A 20,672-nucleotide genomic window follows, 5' to 3' on the forward strand; every position below is an offset into this window, starting at 1 on the left:
TGCTGATGCATGCTTGTAAAAGAGTAGAACGGCATCTTGCACAGCCCTTATATCTCCTTGTGGTGCAGAGTTTCTGATAGAGCGAGACAGGGCAGGACGGCGCAAGCAGCAGCTGCTTCCCAGCACCAGCAGTGCCAGCAGCCCCGGCGAAGGGACGCGCTGTCCCAGCACCGACAGAGGGCAGGCAGGCACGGGTTGAGGGAAAAGCCGACGTCCTGAAATACCTCCTGACTCACAGACTGCCGTGCTCCAGTCAGTGGGAAAATGCTGTGTGCGCTCCAGCTTCTCTTTACATTACCAGTACAAGAGGACTGCAGTTAGATACAGTGTCTAATGTACACAACTGGAACCTCTTAAGTCCATGTCATCTCTTGGCTGTAGTGGGCTCTGAGGACTGGCGGCTGCTGGCTCTCGGGGATGCGGAGGTGTAGCTGCTGGGGCCTCTGCCACCTGGGCTGCATCTGCTTTGCTGGTTGGTGACGTGAGGCTGCTGATGAAGTGGGGTGTGAAAGCTGGGAAGCTTCAAAATTAACACAGGCTGAAGAAAATGCCTGTAGGATACAAACGCTGCTGCTCAACTAGAGAAGTTGGGAGAAAGGTGGCTTACTTGGCAGAGATATAAAAATATCTAAAAATAAGGAGGTATGTGTCTTCATCTCCAAACGCTGGGATGACTAACTCGGTACCGACCTAGAAAAGTCAAGCCGCAGCAGCACACAAAGCTGTGTGGATTTCCAGACGTGCTCTGACCACCCATGCTGGCACAGCGCTGCAGGTGGCACAGCCCAGCTGCAGAGGGGCAGCAGGGAGGTGGGTCCAGGTTTTGTAGCTCAAGGAGCTCCGGATGGTTTGTGGGTACACCATGGCAGAGGAGTGGTAAAGCCAAGTGGCTCTGCCAGCAGCTTCACTTGCTGTGTGGAAAAGCAATGCTTCTTGGTGTCAGTGCCTCTTTCTCCCATGGTCTTTGGTGTCCAGTGAAAGTTACCACGGGTACCCATGAAGGAATGCCAGACTGTACCAACCCAGGTCTGTCTCAGTGCTGTGGGTAGCAGGAGAGCATGGGACTAGTTATAGTTAGGTGCTGCCAGCACTAAAATAGGATGTACCGGTGCATCAGAGTGCCAGGACCATAGCCCTGTGCTATGTGCAAGTACACACTTACAAACAGATTCTGGGAGATGGAGCAGAACTGGGAAGGTGCTTGAATTACAGCCCCAATTTCGATCAGATCAATCACTCAGGGTCACCCATGCGTGCTGTGTGACGAGAAGAACGAAGGATGGGAGGAGAGCAGCCTGCTCCAGGAGTGAGGCTCCCCGTCTCCCTTCCGTTTGCTGCCTGACAGCTCACACCGCCTGGCACTGCTGGGTGAGGAGCAGAGCAGGGAAGGAGGGATGGAGGGAGGGCACGGAGGGAGGGAGAGAAGGAGGGTGGGAAGGAGGAGGGGTTTGGCGGGGCCGGCTCCGGGATAAGAGGCGGGGAGCCCCTGGGCTTCCCGTGCCGCGCCGTGCCATGCCGGGCGGGATGGAGGAGCGCTACAGCAAGGCGGAGACCCTGGCGCTGCGGAGGAAGCACATCGGGTAGGGGCGGAGGGGCGGGCGGGAGCGGGGCTGCGCCGTGGCACTCTGCTTCCAGCATGCAGGTGAAAAAGATGCTGAGATTAGAACCAAACCTGGCTATTTGCTGATGGCATCCTAAATATGCCGGATGTGTAGAAAACTCCTAAAAAATTAGGAACGTGTGGCCTCGTAAAGCACGCGCATCAACTTTTCCATAGGGGCTGGCTGTTGAGGGAGCTTCCCTGCACGAGCGTTACACTGGCTGGGTTGGGCAAACGCCAAAAGCGTCCTGCAGAAAGGGCTGGCACCGAGCAGAAGAGAACAGTGTCATCCAGAAGTGCCCCATAGTAATGGTGATGATGAAGCGTGCTTCTTGTAAAGTGTAGCAGAGGAATAGCTGAAGACAGCAGAAAAGATCTATGCAACAGGAGTGTGAGATGTGAGAAAGAAAGCAAGCAGCTTCACTTTCTAGGAGTTACCTCTAGGCTTACAGGGTACCAATCTCAGTGGAGCGATCCAATAGAGGGATGCGTGAGGAGCACTGCCTGGGTTACCTGGAAACAGATGTGTTTATCCGAGGCTACATAAACACTGCTAAAAGTTTATAAGGTTTTCCTTCTGCTCGGTAATGCCATCCAACATAATTCCATAGCTGGCGTGTTTTCCACAAGGGCAAAACAAAGTGTAAAGAGTCCTTTGGATCATGTCACGAGGAACCCGAGTTCTGCTGGAAGCCAGCATGATTTGGATGCTTACAGAAAGCTGCTTTTAAAGGCTTTACTCAGAGCAATTGATTTCAGAGATACAGAGATTTTAAGGCCTTCTCAGCACCTCTGAAAATAAAGCCCGCAAGGCATTAGTGTTTTGTTCTTGAATGTGATCTCTATAGCTGCTAGCTGTTGTTTAAGGAACTTCTTGCTATAGCATAAAAACAAGTCGTAACAACTTAGCTGTATTCCCAGTGAATTTGTTGGCTGGCCAGTCCATGAGCCATGTAAACAGAAATGCAGCAGGACCTACAGGCACCCGGACTGACTCACAGCCACTGTGCTCATGGGTACACTGCCAGACAGAGCCATGGCTTCAAATGCCCCTGCCAAGAGCTGCTCCTGGTCCCAGGTGTGGGGAGGTGGGCACAGGGTGGTTCTTCACCACTTTCTGCTCCCAGCCACTCTGTGGAGGAAGGAAACTCTTGTCTGCAGAGCTGCAGCAGATAACCCCCTACCACTCCTTTGGGAGGGGGAACTTCTCAGAGAACTAAAATGGTATTATTTCATACAATTTTTTTAGGCCTTCCTGCAAAGTTTTCTTTGCCAAGGACCCTCTGAAGATAGTGCGTGCTCAGGGCCAGTATATGTTTGATGAAACTGGAGAAAAATACTTAGACTGTATCAACAATGTCGCACATGGTAAGCAGTTTATCTTGTAAGAGTGCTTCTGTTGCTTCACCTCTAATAGGAATCCTAATGCACTGGTTTCAAGTGACTGTGCTAGGGTCACAGGCTTCTCTCAGTCTCCTTTTGTGGTTCAGTGACCGACTGTTTGCTAGTATTAACTATTTTCTTCTTTAGTTGGCCACAGTCATCCCTATGTGACAAAGGCTGCAACAAAACAGATGGAATTGCTCAATACAAATTCCCGGTTCCTGCATGACAACCTTGTTCAGTATGCTCAGCGTCTTACAGCTACCCTGCCAGAGAAACTCTCTGTTTGCTATTTTGTTAACTCTGGGTAGGTCTGCTCATTTATTTTTTGTTAAAGCTATTTTCTTCTTGTTTAAGATGTACGTTCAGAACAGCTTGGTCCACTTCTTAAATTTGTGAGAGTATGACTTAGTAATAAGCGACAAAATGATTTCCAGTACTGACTGATTGAAGGACTTAGTATGACGACTCAGTGCAAGAGAGCCAACTACAGAACATTAGGAAAAAAAAGTTGGGGGGGGGGGGACAAAAAATGAAAATTTAGACAGCGAATTGGTGAATGCTATGTATAAATGGACATATGACCTTGGAAGTAAGTAGCTCCTTCAGATGGTCTGTCCAATCTGTCATTACTGACTGTACACAGCAGACAAGCAGTAGGAACTCAGGCTGCTGTAGGTCAGGCTGGAAGCCTGGGGGCTCTCAGCAGGAGCAGATCTGTGTCCTCTGCTGCCAGATGGTGCTGGGAAGGATGGAGCCATCGTGGAGGTGCACACAGGGCTTGCATACTCTGTAGCTTTTTGAAGGCTTGCAGTTGTGTCGCACTTCCAGCTGCTGACTGCTCTGCAAAGTGGTCTCATTTGTATCAAGAGGAGGGAAATGTGTACAAGCAAACTGGGGGAGTGAAATAAAGCATCTCTTTGTTTGTTGTTTGTACAAAGGGCTGATTTTGATTCACTGTCTTAAATGGCATTTACAGTCTCAACCTTAGCATTGTAATCTGTATAGTAACAGAGCCTGCTGTGTCTTGGGCCTACTCTTCTGTGTTAGAACAAATTTTAGTTGGGAGCCCTTCCTCACTGTTTTGTGGATGTCTCTGCTACTATGCAGGTCTGAAGCAAATGATCTGGCTTTACGACTGGCTAGGCAGTACCATGGACACCAAGATGTGATCACCCTTGAAAAGTAAGTACACAGAACAGACTATGTGAATGCAGCCAACAACTCCTACAGTTACTTCAGAAGCAGCTTTGCAGCAACCCACTGCTGCTTGTACTGTCTGCTGAAAGAAAGGCTTTCATAGGAGAAGAGGTCAGGAAATAAGTTTCCCTTTTCCACATTTGGATAAACACAAGTTCTGAAGATTTGTAAACAGCAGAGATTCTCAGGCACCTGTTACAGGGATTTCACACAGAGCATCTCAAAGCAATTCAGGCCAGAGACTTGGGTGTTAGTCTGAAACATCAGTGAGTGGTCTAGCCCATGGGATGTTCTGGAAAAGGGCTTTATGTCACACTCTGCTGGAAATGTTCCTTTATGATGATCTTGAAAGTCTTTTCCAACTGAAATGATTCCAGGATTCAATGATTCTAAATAAATAAATACTCCATGGTTAAGAAGAAAGATCCTGGGGCTCTGTAATGGTGCTGATGCTCTGCTGCACTGATGCTCAGCTCTTCTCCACTGAACACGGGAGTAAGCACACAAGACTGAGCAGCTGTAAAATCAGGAGGAACTGAAAAGGCTGTCAGTCATGGAGAAGGTGGTTGACCATGTCTCTTGGCTTCTCTACCCTAAGCAGAGGTGTAGGGTTGCTTATGCTGCTGTAGGGCTCTATCTTTTCCTCAGCCTCCAATCAGAAAATCCAGCCAAGGCAACTGCAAGAGCACATCTTTATCTGAGCAGCACAAAGCTCATTTGACTCAGCTGTAGTCAGATCACTGCTAGCTCTCCTTGACTATGTGGCCTCAATTTGGAGCCACTGACAGTAGCTTCAGTAAGGAGAGGTTGATGATGGAGCTGGCTCAGTCATTCTGTTTGACTGCAAAGTCCTGTCTTCCTGAACACAGTAGGGTATTTCCTTGCCCCAGCTCTCCAAAACTCTGTAGGGTTTTGCTACATCTGTGGGCCCAGGGCACAGAGTGGGTTTTCTGTCCTTTCTCTGTCTCTGGTGGCAGATTTTGATGACTGACAGGAGTTAAGGAGAGAAGAGAGTGCAAAAAAAAAAAAAAAAAAAAAAACAGCAAACCCTTTTGTACACTACATCTTCTGCAATTAGATTGTGACATGTCTTTGAGGTTGAGGTTCCCTTTGCATCAAGCTCACGGTTGAATAGAAGTGTTTATTCCCTGAATGAAGCTGCTAAATGCCTTATGTTCAAAAGGCTGTGCTTCTTCATTTCCAAGTCAAGTTGACCTCAGTAGTAGCCATTTTTAGCATAGTTATAAGGCTTTCATTATCCCTCCTTATCCTGAGATTGGGGTTGGTACAGTCAAGACTGTAGGGCCTTTGGGCAGGTAGTATGAAATACGAACCTTCTGCTGCAATGCAAACTCTTAAGAACCTTTGCAATGTTATTGGAGTCTATCTCAGAAAGCTTGGATTGGCCAGAGTGGGGTCTCCATGCTGGAAGGAAGGTTGCTGGACCCACCCTTCAACTACTGCTTGTAACTGGTGAGGGCAGACAGTGTTGCAACCCAGGGGACAACATCTTTCTCTGTCCTTACGCTTGCATCTGATTTAATGCAAGCAAAAATCCTCTCTCCTGGTTCCACTCTTGCTAGCTAATTAAAGCCAACAGCAACCTCATACTGCGTTGAGAGAAAGACTGAGTGAATTAAACCAAGATCCCATCACAAACATTGCTACTGTGTTGCAGATACAGTCTCTTAGTCTGTTTTTTTATAGTATAGTTGTAAATTTAGCTCTTCTATAAATTTGGTGAAAAATGACTTCAACGTTTAACACTCATGCAGTGCTTACCATGGCCATGTTACATCTCTGATTGACATCAGTCCCTATAAATTTAATCAGCTGGGAAAGGACAGCAAGAAGGATTTTGTGCATGTGGTAAGTGTGCTTTTTTGGTTTTGCTTGCTTTTTGTCATTGTTATGCCTGTTATGCAGCATATTCAATTATTCACTTCTGATGTAAACATACTTTCATTCTGCTTTGTTGATGCCAGTGTACATACACTTGAGTATCGGTGGCTTTAATACAGCACAATTGCTTGCTTTTGGATTTCAAAGAGAGCATTCAGCTGTGAAGCTGAATTCCATCACAGTGCGACAAGTATCCCAAGTCACTGCACTGTGTAGATACATAGTTTGAAGAAGGTAGCCAGTATCTGTTGTGTTAATTTGGCTAAAGATATGCAGGAATTTTGAGTCTACTACCAAAAACCACAGAGGCAAAGCCTGCATATACACACAGTTCTGGGCAGAGAGCTCAGGGGTATTCAACTGACCAGGATATTGCTTGATTTCCAGCCTAATCTTGTACGTTTTATCAAACCAAAATTCACTCTCAGAGAAGTACATCAAACTACAATGAGGTGTTCCCTATCCAGACTTATTCAAGTTAACCACACTGTTAGATTCATGTCCTCCTTTTTATAATTATTCCTTTCCTTTATTTATGGAACTTCTCCCAATATTATAGAGGCTTGAAGTTCATGCAGATTATTCCTGTGATGAGGACACTGAAAATCAAGTGACAGATTGGAAAACCCACTTTTGCAGTTGCAGAAATGGAACATCCTCCAATAATCTAAAATAAGATGAAAGACGAAGACTCAGTATTATGTCTTAGGCGAGAGGAGGGATGGTATTGAAAAGGTGGATGAGGTAAATGTCTTTTAACAGTTGCCTCCAGTTATACTGAATACATGTATCTGTGTGGAAAGTCAAAACTTTATCCTGCTCCAGAAACGCAGAGCAAGAGAAAAGAAACAGGAAGTAAATGTTTCACAGAAAGACGGGCTTTAAAAAAAATTTTTGGTCTTTTCAGGCTCCTTCTCCAGACATCTACAGAGGGAAATATAGGGAAGACCACCCAGATCCAGCAAGTGCTTATGCTGAAGAGGTGAAAAAGATTATTGAGGAAACACAGAAGAATGGACGCAAGGTGTGTGTCCTGTGCTCTAGAAATGCCAAAGCTTCATCTATTAAGTGTAAAATCAGAGCATGAAACAGGAAACTAAGGACATATTCCTCTACTTAGTTTCCTCTCTGTTCAAAATGTACCATTTTTCAACCAGATGCTCTTGTCATAATTTTCCTAGGCATCAATAAAAGACTCAATTATACAGCTGTAAATGAGCAAATACAAACAAAGCATTTTAGTTCCCTATTTTATGCACTGCACCAGTAGACTGTAAATATGTTAGGGCACAGCCAGGCTTTGAGGTCAGCTGAGAAACAACACCACAAATTCTAGCAAAGATATGTAAAAGCATCAGGGATGGAGAAAATATGGTAGACAAAACCTTGACATTACATTTTTGATTGCAGTATCTTAAGATAACTTTGAAGTCATTAAAAAAGAACAGTATTTTAATCAGATGATCTTGATTTAAAAAAAGATAACTTTAAGCAGGCTGCTTACAATGTGTATTAATATTTTGTACAGTTGCACTAGCATTCTGGGACATGTAGGGCTCGATTCAAAGCCCCAAAGTCAGTGGAGATTAGAACAACATGTTCCCTTCTAGTCCAATGGACTTGTATCACTCTTCTTTTAATTTCTTCATCAACTTTTTTTATTCTCTACTAACGGATAGTTTTGTTTTTTTTTCTTCCTTTGTTTCCTTTCTTTTGCATATTTCTTAGGTTTTGGTGACATAACCTGTGGCAGGACAAGTTGTGCTAAAGGCTAAGCCTCACATGCTATGGGAAGCTTCGTACTCTTTGGCCGTAGCATGCCTCTTCAAATATAGTGTACGGTTCTTTACACGTTACTGCTCGGCCTTGTTTCCAGGAAGACTGCACCAACCCAAAGAGACCTCTTGATGATCAGGGAGGGGTCAAAAAGTGGTGTGGGGATGCAAACCCTTAAATAGCAGACTTATGCTGAGACTTTGGGGTAATATTGTATCTCTGCTGCATAGACACGTTGACATGAAACAAATTTTGATGTTCCAGTGTATCTGATCCGCTGCTTTTGCCCTTCCTGACTTGAAATAACTTTCTTTTTCATTCCTAGCAACTGGAATTATTTCATCTGTAGATTTTTTTCTCCTCTTTTGTCAAGTGCCTCATGCTGATATATCGCTAGTTTAGTTATTTGCATTAGGCAGGGGTGCCCAAAGCATAGCCTCAGGTCTTCTTCCAGCTCAGATACTACCCAACTCCGCCTGGCGTTTGAGATTAAACAATTAAGCTGATCATGTTACCGGAATGTTCTGGCATTAAGCAAGATTTTATTCACCTCTTAGAGAAAACTGGAAACATTGTTGTGTTTCCTCCTGTAAACTGAAATCTGTAAATTAACTTACAGAGCTCCCAGTAGCCTGTCCACCAACACCAGTGAGTGTCTTCAATTTCAATGGCAATAAGATCGGGAGTTAATGGAGGCCCTTGCACTCTCATCAGATTGCAAAGGTGACCCTGGCTACTGCAAATCTGGGCACCCTAGACTGAAAAATGAGTAAGCTCTCTAGCCATAGCTTCTCAAGAGCCCTCAACTGTCCAACCCAGTGTGTGATTTAATTAGGGCAAACACTTAAAAGTTTATTTCTAGATTGTTAAATGTTTGTGCAAAGGCCAAACAGATGAACATAGCTCTTACCGGAGTTTGTTTTTTTCAGATTGCTGCTTTCATAGCTGAATCCATGCAGAGCTGTGGAGGCCAAGTAATTCCACCTGTGGGCTATTTCCAGAAAGTGGCAGAGTATGTACATCACTTCAGAAGGGCACGCCTGGAAAATTAACCAAAAGCATATGTTTTTCACTATGGGCTAATCAAATCATTTCAGTTATCTCCCACTCTTGTTCTGAAGAGTACAATCCCACTTCTATTTTCTGTGGAACATCAGCTGACTAATTCTTTTTAGCTAGATAATTGTCTGTCTTTTATCTTCAGGCTGTAAATTTGATGGAAGATGAAGTTGAACCACCAGAGAGGTAGCCCTGCAGTACAATTACAGTACTCCTATTTTGCATCAAAGTATTAGCTATTTTTTTGTTAACAATTAGTCAACTAAATATTTTGTCAATTCAAATAGCTATAGCTCTGCTTGACAAGTTTCCACTTGCTGTTGCACATTCCAACGCTGCATTATCACACCAAAGGCAAAACAATTGGCTTGAAATTAAGTCATTCAAATACAGCTATAAAAAGTAGCTGAGCATACCTCAGAAATTCAGTAAGTGAGCTGTAGGTTTACTATGGACTGAGTAATAGCCAGGTCAATGAAGGATGAGTAGTGCCTGAAGTATTTGTAGTACTACTTGTAGTGCTCAAGTACTACAGCAAAGGAGAAACTCAGGTTACTCAAGATCCAGATGTCAGGCTGTTCCTGAAAGCAGAGTCCTGGCAGCGATTTTTGGAATAAGAGAGGAAGAACCAAGCTATTCTTACACAGGGATGTATGCCAGGGGGTTTGGCTGCTTATGCAGCTTCTGAGCATGGTTGCTAGAGCACCAGCACTTAAGTTCAGTACCAAGTTGTGTTTCAGCAGTCATTTTCTTTCTTTTTTTTTTTTTTCCTAACTTGGTTTCATAGTGGAGATTTTCTGTACTGCAGACATCCTTGTCCCAGACTGCCCACTTGAGACCAGTCTGCAAAGTCAGTCATATCAACTGTTCTATTTATTTTCAGATACGTGCATGCAGCAGGTGGTGTATTCATAGCCGATGAGGTCCAGGTTGGCTTTGGGAGAGTTGGGAAGCATTTCTGGGCTTTCCAGCTGCAAGGTGAAGACTTTGTGCCTGACATTGTCACCATGGGAAAGCCCATTGGCAATGGCCACCCTATGTCTTGTGTGGTCACAACAAGGGAAATTGCCGAAAGGTTTGGTGCCTCTGGACTGGAGTATTTCAATACAGTAAGTTTGTATGTGAAGGTTTGTCCATTTTGTTTGTTAGTTTACATTTAGCAGTTACGAGTTGTTCAAGTCATTCTGCTAACACCTGCATTCTTCATTACATCACACGGCTAAGAGCTGGAGTTAGCCAGTCTATTTAAAAACAAACGGACCAACACTAGCCCTCTGGCAAGTCATGGAGCTCAGCTCCTACGCATACAGATAAATCATACCTTAACTCCCCTTTCTCCCTTGCTTCATCTTAAATGCTGACCATGTAACATTTCCTTATCCAGGATAGCTCAGCTATGGGTGCTGTGCAGGTGAGGTTAGGCCCTGGCAGAATTTCCTGTGCAGCTGTCACCTAACAAAACTGACCTTCTACCAGGAAACATTTGAGTGGCATGCATGCCACAGAGGAGCAGTTTTCTTCTTATTTAGAATCCTCTTTTCTGCTCCTATGACTTCTTCCCAGCTGCCATTAATTCCCCCAGCTTTCAATGGAGTTTATATAGTACGGTTCAGGAAACAACAGATCTGTAACCCACTGCCCTTCACAGGAGCATTTTGTCTGCATATGTAATCAGAAAACCACGAGAGCAGCCTGAATGCTTGAGCTGTGAAATCTTCAAATTACTGAAACCTGAAGCGGAGGAATGGGGAGCTCCCTTCCTTGGGATTTGCTGCACTGCCCATGGGGAAATGCCCTTCACAGCTTGCACAGCACAAAATCTCAACCTCTTCAAGCTCTTCTCACTACATGTCACATAGGAGAGGGCAAGCAAAAGCTACGTGGATTAACACAGATGAACATTTCTGATGGGTTTTGTTTTCCTGTTGTCTTTACTATCAGTTTGGAGGCAATCCCGTGTCTTGTGCTATTGGTTTGGCTGTACTGGAGGTAATTGAAAAAGAAGATCTCCAAGGAAATGCTACACGTGTAGGAAGTTATCTCCTAGAATTGCTTGCTGAGCAAAAGAAGAAGCATCCCTTAGTGGGAGATATCAGGTGGGTTCCTTATGGCTATTAAATGTTTTAGAGAGAAGAACTGATAGGAAAATCTGCAAGTCTGGAGGTGAGGGGAACACAGAAAAAATATGCCATGATTTACATGCCACCTCCTTTTGAAATTGGACTACCCAACATCAATACCATAAAGAACATATTTTCCAATAAATGTTTCCATTCAGCTGTTTAGCTAGGGAGTAAATGTAGCCTAGAAAGGTTTTGGGAGCAGGTAAGAGAAAAGTCCATTGTCACACAATAGCCCAGCTGAAAGCACACTCTTGGGATGATGGAACCCTCATTCAAATCTTTAGACCATTTCATTTGGAGATGTTGGTGTGGGTTCCCCTCACCTCATGTTAGTACCATGATAAATACCTTCAGTTTTGGGTTTGTTTGTTTTTCTTCTTCATGATATTCTTGGTTTTTGCTACCTATCTTCCACAGCACTCTCTTTTTTGAGGTTTGCAGGATGAGAGAAAGAATGTAGCCTTAATGAGGCAGCTGGATTTATTCAGATTTAGCTGTTAACCCACTTTACCAGTATGAACACAGGATTTTATCTTTCCATATTTTATTGTCTTCTCCAGGGGCATTGGATTGTTTGTTGGTGTGGATTTGGTGAAGGATCAAGAAAAGAGAACCCCAGCCACAGCTGAAGCCCTTCACCTCATTTACAAGTAAATATTTTCTAAAGACTGCATCCAGTCATCGAACACTCCTAATATTCCTTAGCAGTTACTCATTTATTTCAGTTTAAATTCGTGTAGTTTGTGATAAGATGGTATTAGAAAAACTTGGCCTGAAAGACAGGACACCATGTAGTTGTATACCTGTGTTTATTAACAGATGTTCCCTCTTTCCACAGGCTGAAAGAGCATAAAATCCTTCTTAGCGCAGATGGACCCTACAGAAATATACTAAAATTTAAACCACCAATGTGTTTCACAATGGAAGATGCAAAACATGTAGTGGAGAAAATTGATGTACTTCTCACAGGTATGAATGCTTTAATGCCCAAAAGAATACTCTGATCATTTCCAAATGACACATTAGGAACATCAGCCACAGTACCATAATGCAGGCCATTACATGCCAGGAAAAGTAATCAATTACTTTTTATGCTCCTTGTCCAAGCTGCTGTTCTTAATGTCATTTATTCTAAATAAATTTTAAAAAGAGCCATACATACTTCATCCAAACTTCTCAGGCTAAATCCTGCTCTTGATTCTTGCTCTCACAGACTTGTTTTCTTTTATTGTATATTTTATTTTGATTGCATAAACTGAGTGTTAAAGAGCAAATAAATTAATTCACTAGAGGCCTGAAAGACACTGCTGAAACACTGGTGAAACTTTCCATAATGCCCTGTCTGGGTTTTTTGTTATTTTTTTTTCCCCCCTCTCTAAACTTGCTTTCTTAAGCACAACTGATTGCCTCACTCAAATTTAGCCTGAAGGTCTTCAGGCTCTATTTATCTTCTACTTGGGGACCAATCTAGGGGAAAATAACATCACGTTATTTATTATTAACAATATACTATTAGCATAAGGGCTTTCCAAGCCCATTGTACATTGAACACTCCCATCTCCAAAGATTAGAACAGCCAGAGCTAGACTAACACGAAACTGCTGGACAAAGGCTGGATTCAGCTTTAAAAGGTCTGTCTGAACGCCTATGTTAAGGCTAAGCTGCAAAATTCATTCTCTAAACACTCACAAGCTACATGGCCCTAATACATTAATCATGTTTCCTTGGGAAAACGTTTTAGTAAGTACTCATTATTCTTCAGTTACTCTCCTGTGGGATAAATGCACAGAGGAATAGTTGATTGGTTACTCTTTTCCTCCAGCCAGCTGTTAAACTGACTATATGCTTGCTTACTCTTGGTTCTTTTTAATTATTTTCTTAGAAATGGAAGAGGCAACTGGAATGAAGACAGGAAACGATGTATCTACAAGCACACAGTGTAAAATAAAAGTATGTCTTGAATTTTTATGAAAATCTTATTCAAATAGATGTTTGGTGAAACAAATGACTTTGGTGAAGTACACCCTCATTTTTCGTGGTGTCAGTGGCCCTGTGCATTGAAACTGAGCTCAGAACGTAATCTATTACAAGAAATCTGAGAAGACTGCATTACTGGGGCAGATCTAAGAAGAGCTGATAACACAGACCTATCTATAAAATGTTTCTTGTTATAAGTCCATTGCCTTGTCTGCCTTGCATATACGTAAACAAGACCAACCAGACTTGGGGCTGCACACAACCATGAGCTCTAAGTAGTCAACAATTTTATTAGTTCTAGGTATTGAGTGCTGCCAATGGATATTTGGCTTCCTAAGCCAGCCTTCAACCTGGAAGAGTTCCAATTTTTACAGTGTTCTAAGGATTTAGTTTCCACTATAGGTCTTTGAGTATGAATGGCTGCCACTCATCCAAATTAGGACTTCTTAAGTTGCAGCACTGGCTTTGGACAAATCATATATAATTTCTCACACCCTTAAAAATACATGTCACCCACTGTGCTATAGGAAAGCTCACTGAGGTGTCCCTTGCCGAGTTTTCCATTGATGCTGCAAATGGCAAGGACGCAATAGCTCAGCTGTCTAGGGAGGAGTAATTAAGGCAGAGATCCTATGGATTACTGGCTATCTAGATAATAGATGAATCTAGAATTGGGGTACAAACTGTCTCTTACAAACATTTGTACATTCAGGTCAATCTCTTCCAAAGGCAAGAAGTTATGCTACTAAAACAGAAGAGTCATGCAGAGCTTCTTATTGGGAATCAAGCTCAATGGCTTCCTGTTGAAAGTTTAGAATGAACCTTCATTGATATTTCATTTGTGTTTCAGACTAATGAAGGAAGTCCTCAACCAGAGTCTGCGAATGAAAGCACCAGCCATTTGAATGGAGCTGCCTGCAGACAAGAAAATGGTTTTTATCCTGAAAAACACTCAGTGCCAAGTAAAACAATAAGGACATGAAGAGTGAGAGTTTCCTTGTTCAGACTGAATTTATTTTCTATTTGTTTTTGAGATGAAGAGTGCAATAGTGCAAGTACTAGGATCCGGTGAAGCCTTGTGCTAATACCAACTAGCTTCATTATGAGTTCAAAATGCATTTTCAGATATATGAGAACTGTATCATGTGGCCTGAAAGCTACATGTGACAGAATGGGCAACAGATACTTGAATTTCTTGTTGCTGATTGCAGGCTTGACACAGGTAAACAAAATCTGTTAAATTGGTGGATTTACTCCTATTACAGAGAATCTGAATTACTTAACCACCATACAAGCAAACTGCAAATTCCATTAAGTTTAACATGATAAGCTTAACATGATATTTTTACAATATTTTAAATTTCAATATGTAATATTGAGATGTTAATCACTTTCCATGTTTTAATGGCTGAATTCACAAAACAATGCCTGAGAGAGAAATCATTATTATCTTCCTGTATAACTTAGGTCCTATGGATCATATTTCCAGCTGACATACATTGGGGTGGCTTTGCTAATGTCAGTGATGCTCCACCAAGTGTCTACCACTGTGTGTGTAAAGATGTAACATTTACGCAAGCCTTTCTCACTTTTGTCTTCAAAGAAAATGAAAACAGATCATAATTTTCTAGGGATAAAGCAACTTTTATAGATAACTATTTATATAGAGTAAGATTTTATCTTTTCTTTTTCAAAGTTTGTATACTGAACTCTCTCAGTCCATGAAATATGCAATTAGAGGTTCAAAATGAGCTTCCCAGGGACAGCCCAGCTTTCATTCCCACGGATTTTAGATGTTTTGAAAGTCATGGGAATTATTGCCCGATCCTTTTGCAGCAATTCTGTTAGTTTTCATCAGAGGTGAAGAGTTGAATACCAGTTGCGCTGGATCCTGATACACAAATGACTGCTAACATTTGATAGATTACTAAAATGAGATGACCTCTGCATAAAATATGCGTGCAGCCACTGCCTGCCTTTGCTGCAGATAATTTAGACCAACTTGCCTCCTCGTTGGTATTAGATTTCAATAGCGCACAAGCCCTGTTTTTCTTTTTTAATACACATCCAACTCTGTGCTATGGAAGACACTGAGGGCTTCCAAGTGGTTTGCATTTCAGGAAAAAGACAAAGTTTATTTCCTCTTAAGTTTTCATACCCTGAGTTCTGCTGTTTTCAGATTGCTGCTAATGACTCTACTGATATGACTGAAAATTGAGCACTTTAATTTCATATTTTCCACAATTTGCTATATTAACATTCATGTTTCCAGTGTAACTTCTTCTGGCATTCTCAAGCTGGCTTATTTTCTATTTCACAATTCTTGAATAATTCCATAAGAATAAATCTGTTATTCGTAATTATGAAGTCCTCCACAAGGGTTTTTTGTTTCCATTTCATTCTTCATTAACATCTATTTGATGAGGAAAAACACTTCAGTTTTGGCCTAGGCTTCTCACCATGCCACAGTAGAACAGGCATAGCTGTGTTTCCCCAAGGCTCTATGCTGTACAGCTCTCCCCCCTCCAAGCCAGATGTTACCTCTGCTGCCACAACTCAATACTTGTGTGACCGTGCCACAAACTAGACTGGATCCTGCTAACCTTGCACCAAGAGGCATGGCATGGGTCTTTTCCAGAATGATGCTACACAGAGACCTAAGTCAAACTCACCTGGAGGGGTCATGAGGAATTATCAGACCAGATATACCACTGAAAGACTAGTATACTAAAACAAATACCAACATATTAAGGGCAAATTTCCATGGAACTCAAAATCAAGACTGCCACAGAGGCTGAGGCTTTGAAGCCTAGAGCTTGGGGAAGAGAAGTGCCTTCCTTACGTCCTACTTAGAGGCCAACCATCTTTTGTTCATTGTCAGCAAATTAAATCACCTGAACACACTGCACCTATCAAAGGGATTAGTAACAGCCCATTTCCTTCCTTCCCTTTTGGAGGTCACCTGCTTTTCCTAAGTGCCCCAAGTGTTTCCTACCATGAAATGTGTTTAAACTCACTCCTGGTATGGAGCGAGGGCTGCTTATATTACACATCACCCATAAGTGCACAGAATGAGCAGCAAATAGTTCCCAGCAAGGAAATACTAGTGGGGATATTGGGAGGGTTAATGCTCAAAGAAACACAGCCCACCAGACTACCCTATGGCACTGACTGTTGTGGCACATCATTAATATTTAACTCCTGAAAGATGAGAAGGAACTAGGAGATTCAATTAGGGATGTAAAGATTGTATCTTCATAAACGCAAGGGGCGTGTGCTTCTACCTCTGCAATACCTGCATTTTGTTTCTAGACATGCTAAAAATACATGGAAAAACACCTGTTCCAGTTGTTTTGCAGCCAGATTCTTCTTCACAAGGCAGGAAGCTCTCTACCCACGTGTTCTGCTAATAGTGGCTAATTGTGAAAGTTATCTAGAAGAGCTAAACCTGAAGAGGGAGAGCACTTATCTAATACACTCGGAATAAAGCGCTTCCATTTACGTGGAGGAACCAATCCAGCAGTTAGCAGGAGCTGAGGTGGACTTACTAGATTTACTATTACTATATTTTTGTTAATGTTCTTGAGGTATCTCAGAGTCCTCCAACAAGATTATGCACAATCCCTGTTGTGAAGAGTTTATTAATTAGAAGAGACTGACTAAAGGATGAAAGAGGGTAGGCAGAAATAATTAAGGTCAAACACGAGGAGTTGCTCCAGTCAGCTGAACTGAACAAACGTATTTTCTTCATGTAACAAGTAGGGATTTTTCCCCCTCTGCAACCCTTTGTTTTCCTTTTTCTTCCTCTCCTGTCCTGGCTGTACAGCTCCTGGTTTTGGCCAGGTGATTCAACTTCCCCAGCCCCTATGTTCATCAGACACCCCCCAAAAGCCAGTTCAAGTCACTAACCTTGCAGAAAAAAAAAAATACAGCCACACTTTTCTTTTTTGCCATTAGTTTTCTAACAAGCAGACTCCTGCAGGAAACCCAAGTCTGTGCAAGACAAGCAGCAGGAGGAAGAGGCAGTGGAATGAAGGAAGGGCAGGACTCTATCCCAAGTGGGGATCCAGAGCTACTTTTATCTTCACTGCAGCTGATAATCATACCAGAAGATGAATCAATTAATTCTATGGCATTCTCACATTTTACCACTATTCCAATTGCTTTTATATTGTATATTTAAGGCTCTTAATGCAAACAGACTGGTTAGAACATGGGAAAAATAAAGGACAGTGCTTGCTGCAGATACTGATGAAAGCACACTGTCAGAGTCTGAACAAACTGCCAATTAATTCCCCTACATAAAAGCAAGCAGGATTGAACCTGTGAGGAGTTGGAAAGCTGTGCCTTAGAAGGCACTGTTCTGGGGATAAGAAACAGGATCAAAAGTTGCTATGTCAACATAACATCACTGACCTGCCAGGGAAACAGAGCATGCTGCATATCCACAGCTGGGGAAAATACCTTGTCCCTACCTCCATTAAAGGTTGTAACATGTCAAGCAGAAGAATTAATGAAGGAAATCAGGTTTGTATTGTTCACGGAGCAAAAAAAGAAAAAGCCAAGTGGATCAACAAGAAATATGAATCACAGCAATCTGACCAGTTTGGATGGTTAAAATCTGAAGGAGAACAGGTAGGAGACCCAAAAGCCCAGTCAGTATGCAAATGGCTAGTTTCATTCAGAATCTCTTCATACTTATCTTCTCCATATCACACAGTGTCATATTTTGCCTGTGCTTTCTACACATATGGTTTTCTAGACATACAATAGTCTCATCACAAAATACATTTACAATCTTCAGAGCTGTAAGCTTGATAGATGCTAACATAACATATTCCAGAGGGCAAAAGTCCACATATACACACCCAGAAAAAGCAACCTCTGATGATATCTAGTGAAAAAAAGGGAGATGAATGAAGGGAACAATTGCACAAGCCTCAGACATAATTATTTCACATGTGTCAGGTGACAACATCCATTGCTTTTTTTTTTTTAGAAAGAATATTATTGAATGGAGACATTTCAATTTTTAAGGCAGTAAAATGGGGCACCCCCCACCTCAAAACCATAGCTTTCAGCACCCATGTGCAAAAACTAGAGCCTTAAAGCAAAATTTAAAAACACTCTTCACAGAAGTATTTCTACATGAAAAGCAAGTCTCTTGCAGAATGAGGCACAAGAAGATGTTTAGTCATTCCCTGAATACTAAGTGTTGCAGGTACTCTAAGCTAAGAGCTGGAAAAGCAGAGACTTAAAGAAGCCCCACGGGACTGGGATTTCCATTGAACAGTATTCATTATACTGCATGGTTAAGTACTGTACATATGCGTATAAGCATGTTGTCTATATGCATTTTGATCTACATTGTTTTTTTTCCCTTCATTTAATGTAACAATTTAGAAAAACAACTGACTAATACTTGCAAGCAAAGCAGATTTCTCATAGCAGCACAAAAGTTCATTTAATCTTCCAGGTGATGACTTGAGCAGGAGTTTTATTATTGTCCCTCTTTAGTCTCAATCTGGCCCGTGTTGCTGCCAACCAAGCTCTGGCAGGAGGCCTATGCAAGGGAAAGCAAGGCCAAATGACTGTGACAGGATTTCCCTGTCTCTCCTACCCATAAACATTTATGTTTTCCCACCTGAAACATTTGATATTGGTGCCTATGGTTCTGCAGAAAAGGCATCAGCTCCAGAATTAGAAAAGACAAACTATTTTCACATTTGCCACTGACTCATGGTGTGGCTGGACTTTGTCATGTTGTTACTGTAGGCTTCAGTCCGCAGAGACACAGGGTATCTTACAAAGGTTTTGAGAGAAGTCTACATGGAAGGACCTTTCAGGTTGATATTTCATAAGGAAAAACATCTGGGTCTAAATAAAGATCCTAGATACCACACTTCGAAAGTTCAAGGCTTTCACTGATCTTCACAGCTGAAGACCAATCTGCACTAGGAAAAACAACCTTCTGTCTCTCATCTCTGCTCACCGCCATTCTCATATGTTAGGGTAAACACTGCTCTGATATTAACATATATCAACAATATGGAATAAAGAAAAAAAAGGAAGAAAAGGAAGCAGAGAGGGAAGAACACAAAGAAAAGTTTTTCTCTGCAGCTCACTAAAGGTTGCTCAGAGTCTTTTATCACTGACAATGCAGAAAGCCTGGAGAAGTACTCCTGGCTTCAGAGTAGCTGTGGACTCATTACACAGCTCAGCAAGTGACTTAGCATCTTCACGTCTCTGTTTACTCTCACTTATTAAGGCAGCAATAATAGTATTTGTTATGGTTTGTAAAGGTTAATCACCTCATCAGGCACAATCCCAGATCATACAGGACTGCGAGTCACAAAGTACAATTAGTTCAATTTATTTATTTAGAATCATAGAATCATAGAATTAGCTAGGTTGGAAAAGACCTACAAGATCATCCAGTCCAACCATCCACCTACCACCAACAACCCCACTAAACCTGTCTCCCAACGCTATATCTAAACATTTCTTGAACACCTCCAGGGACGGCGACTCAACCACCTCCCTGGGCAGCCTGTTCCAGCGTCTGACCACTCTTTCAGAAAAGTAGTATTTCCTAATGTCCAGCCTAAATCTCCCCTGGCGCAACTTGAAGCCATTCCCCCTCGTCCTGTCACTAGTTACAAGAGAGAAGAGGCTGACCCCCAGCTCACTACAACCTCCCTTCAGGTAGTTAGAGAGAGCGATGAGGTCTCCCCTGAGCCTCCTCTTCTCCAGACTGAACAATCCCAGCTCCCTCAGCCGCTCCTCATAAGGCCTGTGCTCCAGACCCCTCACCAGCTTTGTCGCCCTCCTCTGAACACGCTCCAGGGCCTCAATGTCTTTTTTGCAGTGAGGGGCCCAAAACTGGACACAGTGGTGGTTACTTCATTTTCTTCCCTATTTGAATGTGGTTTTGTCAACTAAATAAAGCCCTACTATGTGCAGTACAAAGTTATAGACTGATTGCACTAAATAACATGAAGCAGTGAAGAGACAACTACAGAACAACAGGGAAGCAAGCAGTCTGGGTTGAGTATCTCAGGAAAGGTAAAGATCTGTAAATATGTTTTCAGCTGGCTCAGAGCACTACTTTTAAGTGAAAAGAAAAATTCTGGTGTCTGTTTCATCAGGTTTTTTTTCATTCTAGTCACAAAATAAGGCAGGAAAGGAGTTCATCTGGAAAATATGCTTCTAACACACTCCAGTGGCTTGCTCTTGAGAACAAAGATTTCTGTCCACAGTGCCTATAATCAGCTCCCAGTTAAGTTACCTTTATTTTGCTCTCTATTAGTCAAGACAGATCATGCAAACCATAAAGAAACTAGGCTCTAAGAATATACTTTGCACATGGACCTTGGAAGATCAGCATTATAGTACAGACAAGTCCTACAAGCGTGTATGAGACAGAACCAAATTCCCTTTCAGCTTAGGCATTTATGCAAAAACAATCACAGCATTTAATACCTCTTTCTTAACTCAGAGCCAAATGAGGACACTACTACAGGCTGTGAAATTCCAGTGAAAAAAATAATGACTTTCTATGTCAGTTAAGTCTGATGTAAGAAAGTTTATTCTGACATAGATGTGTAAATAGTATGCGTATGTAATCATAGGGGTGTGTAGAGATACGTATC

The 20,672-nt window shown here is 42.3% G+C and overlaps 1 protein-coding gene across 2 annotated transcripts; it reads left to right on the forward strand.

The window, feature by feature from the left end:
* Positions 1,251 to 15,383, forward strand: ETNPPL (ethanolamine-phosphate phospho-lyase). Of its 2 annotated transcripts, none has more exons than XM_021393567.1 (13): positions 1,251 to 1,368; positions 2,850 to 2,968; positions 3,131 to 3,290; positions 4,094 to 4,168; positions 5,959 to 6,052; positions 6,993 to 7,109; positions 8,791 to 8,873; positions 9,804 to 10,029; positions 10,862 to 11,016; positions 11,604 to 11,693; positions 11,882 to 12,012; positions 12,926 to 12,993; positions 13,871 to 15,383. In XM_021393567.1, exons 2-13 carry the CDS (start codon positions 2,914 to 2,916, stop codon positions 14,000 to 14,002), a joined length of 1,386 nt encoding a protein of 461 aa, XP_021249242.1. In that variant the 5' UTR covers positions 1,251 to 1,368; positions 2,850 to 2,913; the 3' UTR covers positions 14,003 to 15,383. The 2 variants fall into 2 exon arrangements, with proteins under 2 accessions (XP_021249242.1, XP_021249241.1); XM_021393566.1 differs by lacking the exon at positions 1,251 to 1,368 and adding an exon at positions 1,513 to 1,580.

This window comes from Numida meleagris, chromosome 4 (assembly GCF_002078875.1).
Source record: "Numida meleagris isolate 19003 breed g44 Domestic line chromosome 4, NumMel1.0, whole genome shotgun sequence".
NCBI lineage: Eukaryota > Metazoa > Chordata > Aves > Galliformes > Numididae > Numida > Numida meleagris.

What these genes read in the sequence shown, in the direction of transcription:
- ETNPPL (XM_021393566.1), top strand. Translation starts at nt 1,513, where the DNA reads ATGCCGGGCGGGATGGAGGAGCGCTACAGCAAGGCGGAGACCCTGGCG. An exon ending in CACAGAAGAATGGACGCAAG is followed by an intron (nt 7,110 to 8,790) that starts GTGTGTGTCCTG and finishes TGTTTTTTTCAG; the next exon opens with ATTGCTGCTTTCATAGCTGA. An exon ending in GCCCTTCACCTCATTTACAA is followed by an intron (nt 11,694 to 11,881) that starts GTAAATATTTTC and finishes CTCTTTCCACAG; the next exon opens with GCTGAAAGAGCATAAAATCC.